The sequence below is a fragment of the Oratosquilla oratoria genome, chromosome 41 (genome assembly GCF_046742065.1).
Source record: "Oratosquilla oratoria isolate Oo_2021 chromosome 41, ASM4674206v1, whole genome shotgun sequence".
Taxonomy (NCBI): domain Eukaryota; kingdom Metazoa; phylum Arthropoda; class Malacostraca; order Stomatopoda; family Squillidae; genus Oratosquilla; species Oratosquilla oratoria.
In genome coordinates this window covers 14,296,773-14,299,949 of record NC_134817.1, presented here as the reverse complement: position 1 = coordinate 14,299,949, position 3,177 = coordinate 14,296,773, and the positions used below count along the sequence as shown (strand labels likewise).

Sequence of the window (3,177 nt, the reverse complement as noted above, 5' to 3'; positions counted from 1 at the left end):
ATATCAGAACTATCAAGGTTCCTTCTCTATGTCAGTGACACGATAGAAGGTACAACAAGCTACATTAACATGTTTGCAAATTATGCAAAAATCATAAGTAGGGGGGAAAAAAGGAGGACTGTAGACTATTAAAAAAAAACGTAGAGTATATTGGCATGATGTTAGGAATGGAAAAAGAATGAGGAGGGACTAAAAGTATTGAGTCTGCCACCTTTGAAAGATCGAAGAGAGAGAAGTGATATAATTACAGTAGCTAAAGTGGATAGACTACATTAACAGAAGATATCTCTTAAGGATAGGAGGGTTTTAAGAGTTATGAAGACAAACTAAGAAAAATATATGTCTAAAGGATGAGAAAAATACTGTTTTCAATATAGATGCATATACTGGTATAATTGGAATAATTTAGAACATGGGCGGGCAACCTTTTCAGAGTGAGGGCCAGATGAGACTTTTGGAAGGAGGCCGCGGGCCGGAATGAAAAACGAAATCCCCAGAATTACTCTATTTTGTACAATACATTGAATACAAAGAATAAATGATACAAGAATTGCATTGAACACCCTACAAATCAATGAGACTGCTGGTGCTGTTTGCCATGAAGAAGTATTTCCATGTCTGACTCGATGGTTGAGGTAGACAACAGAAGAATGTCATTGAGGTGGCGGTCTGAGAGTTGGGAGCGAAGGTGAGACTTCATGTACTTCATTTTGGAGAAGAACTGTTCGCAACAGTAGGTCCTGCCGAACATGGCCACAATGCGTTGAACATGCACAATGTATTTTTGAAATTTATTAGAAGGGAGGACGATGTCGCGAAAGAAGGACAACGGAGAAGAAGTGCGGAACTTCGCCTTCATTTCATCGTTGCGTCGCAGCTCCACCAACTCCATCTGCAGGGAGGCAGGGGCGTCTTCCACGGGGAAGTCAATGAGAGCAGTGAAAAGCTTGAGGTCCGCAGCCAGCACCCTGACTCCTGAAAAACGGAAAGCAAATTCCCCACCCAGAGAGGTGACGACACCAACGCAAGTGTCCAGGTCCGCGTCGTCAGGGGCACAAACAGACCAGAAGCCAATTCAGCCTCCCACAAGGGCAGCTTAACCTAGAAGACAGTGATGTGCGCGTACGTGTTTGTTACGAGAATATCTTTGCCTTGCAGCATCATGTTGAGGGCGTTCAGGTGCGCCGTGATGTCGGTGAGAAGGGCCAGGCAAGCTAGCCACCGCGGATCACAGAATTGATCAGCGTGGGGAAGGTTCTTCTGACGTAGGAAGGTGGCAATCTCCTGCTGTAGGTCGCACAAACGAGACAACATGGCCCCACGACTCATCCAGCGCACCTCACAGAAGTAAAGTAGGTCGTTGTAGTGCACGTTCACCTCGTCCATCAGTATCTGGAACTGACAGTGGTTAAGGCTGCGGGAGAGGACGGACTTGACGACCTTCACCACGACAGACATGACATCAACGAGGTTAGCAGACTTGGCACACAGGGACTCTTGATGGATGATGCAGTGCATCATGTTAATGGGCCGAGTGTATCAGGCGGGTTCACAGTGGCGCACTAGCAGCGAAGCGGCGCCCTTCTCCTCAACCATCGCCGGGGCACCGTCGGTCGTCACGCACACAAGACGGGAGCGGTCCAGGGAGTGCTGATCAACACACTGAAGCACGGCGTCGCAGATGTCTTGCCCATTGGTGGTGCCGCGAGGCGGGACAAGCTGGAGGAATACGGGAGTAAATTAAGAGGGACGAGGAGAACGCTTCCACTAAGATAAAATGAACTTTGAACTGAAATATCAGGGGTCCTACGGTGAAAACATGATGGGAGACTACATTCGGGGACTCATACGTGAAAGTGATTTGTTGTATTCACGCAACTCAAGAAAAACTGTTTGTTTTTTACTCTAAAAACTAGTTTCAGAAATTCTAACATAATTTTTTGTTGTTTGAATTTATGTTTTTTGTTTTCTGTCCAAAAATGGGTTGGCTCGGCATTAGTCCAGAACTGCACTAATTTTGTAAACTAAAATAAATCAGCGTAATAAGTTTTTAATGGCAGAAATAAAAAACAAGCTACTATAAGCGATACACTAACTACAACGTCGGGGAGTTTCGTAACACCATATTTGTTTTTGTTTGTTGTCGAAGACGAACTAACAGAAGTCTAATAAATTTGTATAGTCTAGCCTGATGACCTCTAGGGATGCTAAAAGCATACCCCATAGGAGGTTAGGTTAAGTTAAACTAGAACGATTGATCAGACTTCCGTTAATTCGTCTTCGACAACAAACTTGGCGTTTCGAATATTGCCGACGTCAGAGGTGTAGCTACTTTTTTTCCACCACCAAAACATATATTACGTTGATTTATTATTATTTACAAAATTAATATTAATTTTCCATTGATGTATCGCTAGGGTTGCCAACTCTGTTAAGCTACAATAAACATTGTTAACAGGAACAACTCTTACTTGCACCCAAGCAATAGGCACAAAACCAGTGTCTGCCGACTTGTTAAATATTTGTGATAACTGGTCGCAGATTTCAAATTTACACTCTTTAAGCACTATCGAAAAGTTTTCGTCTGGCCCCGGGGATTTTGTTCCTTTAAGTCTTTCAATCCGTTTGACTACTTCTACCTTACTTATACTGTTATTAGATAGTCTACTTTCTTCATCCCCACTGAAAATCGGATTGCAGTCAGGTACCTTATCTAACCTCTCCTTAGTAAAGACCAAGAGAAAATATTTGTTAAACGGCTCACTTATGTTTTCCTCCAATTCTATCATGACATCTTCGTCGTTTGTAATTGGCCCTATACTTCCCTTATTTTTTGTTCTGTAGAGATAAAAGAAGCCCTTTGGGTTGGATCTTGCTTGTCTTGCAACTTTAATTTCAGTTACGTTTCGCTGTGCGCGTGTACTTTTTAACAAGTCTTGCCATATCGTTATATTTGGATATAAGGTGTGTTTCCCCGTTTTTTTTTTTATTATTATTCTTGCGTAAAGTCCTGTTTTCATTCCGATCTCGTATTTCATTCTATCCATCATCAATTTGGAATTATTACTGTACTATTCTTCCGCATCGACTTGAGGGGAATAAACTTATTTTGTGCATTTAGAATTAAAGCTGTTAGATTACTCTACATTTCATCCAAATTGGTGATCGGGCTGATCA

General features: G+C 42.4%; 1 protein-coding gene across 1 annotated transcript; it reads right to left on the bottom strand.

The window, feature by feature from the left end:
- Nucleotides 1–1,101: 1,101 nt before the first annotated feature.
- LOC143021118 (general transcription factor II-I repeat domain-containing protein 2B-like) lies at nucleotides 1,102–1,521 on the bottom strand. Its single transcript, XM_076178406.1, has one exon. It carries the CDS (start codon nucleotides 1,519–1,521, stop codon nucleotides 1,102–1,104), a length of 420 nt encoding a protein of 139 aa, XP_076034521.1.
- Nucleotides 1,522–3,177: the final 1,656 nt, after the last annotated feature.

Excerpts from the sequence above, each read along its gene's own strand:
- LOC143021118 (XM_076178406.1), bottom strand. The coding sequence starts at position 1,521 with ATGATGCACTGCATCATCCATCAAGAGTCCCTGTGTGCCAAGTCTGCT.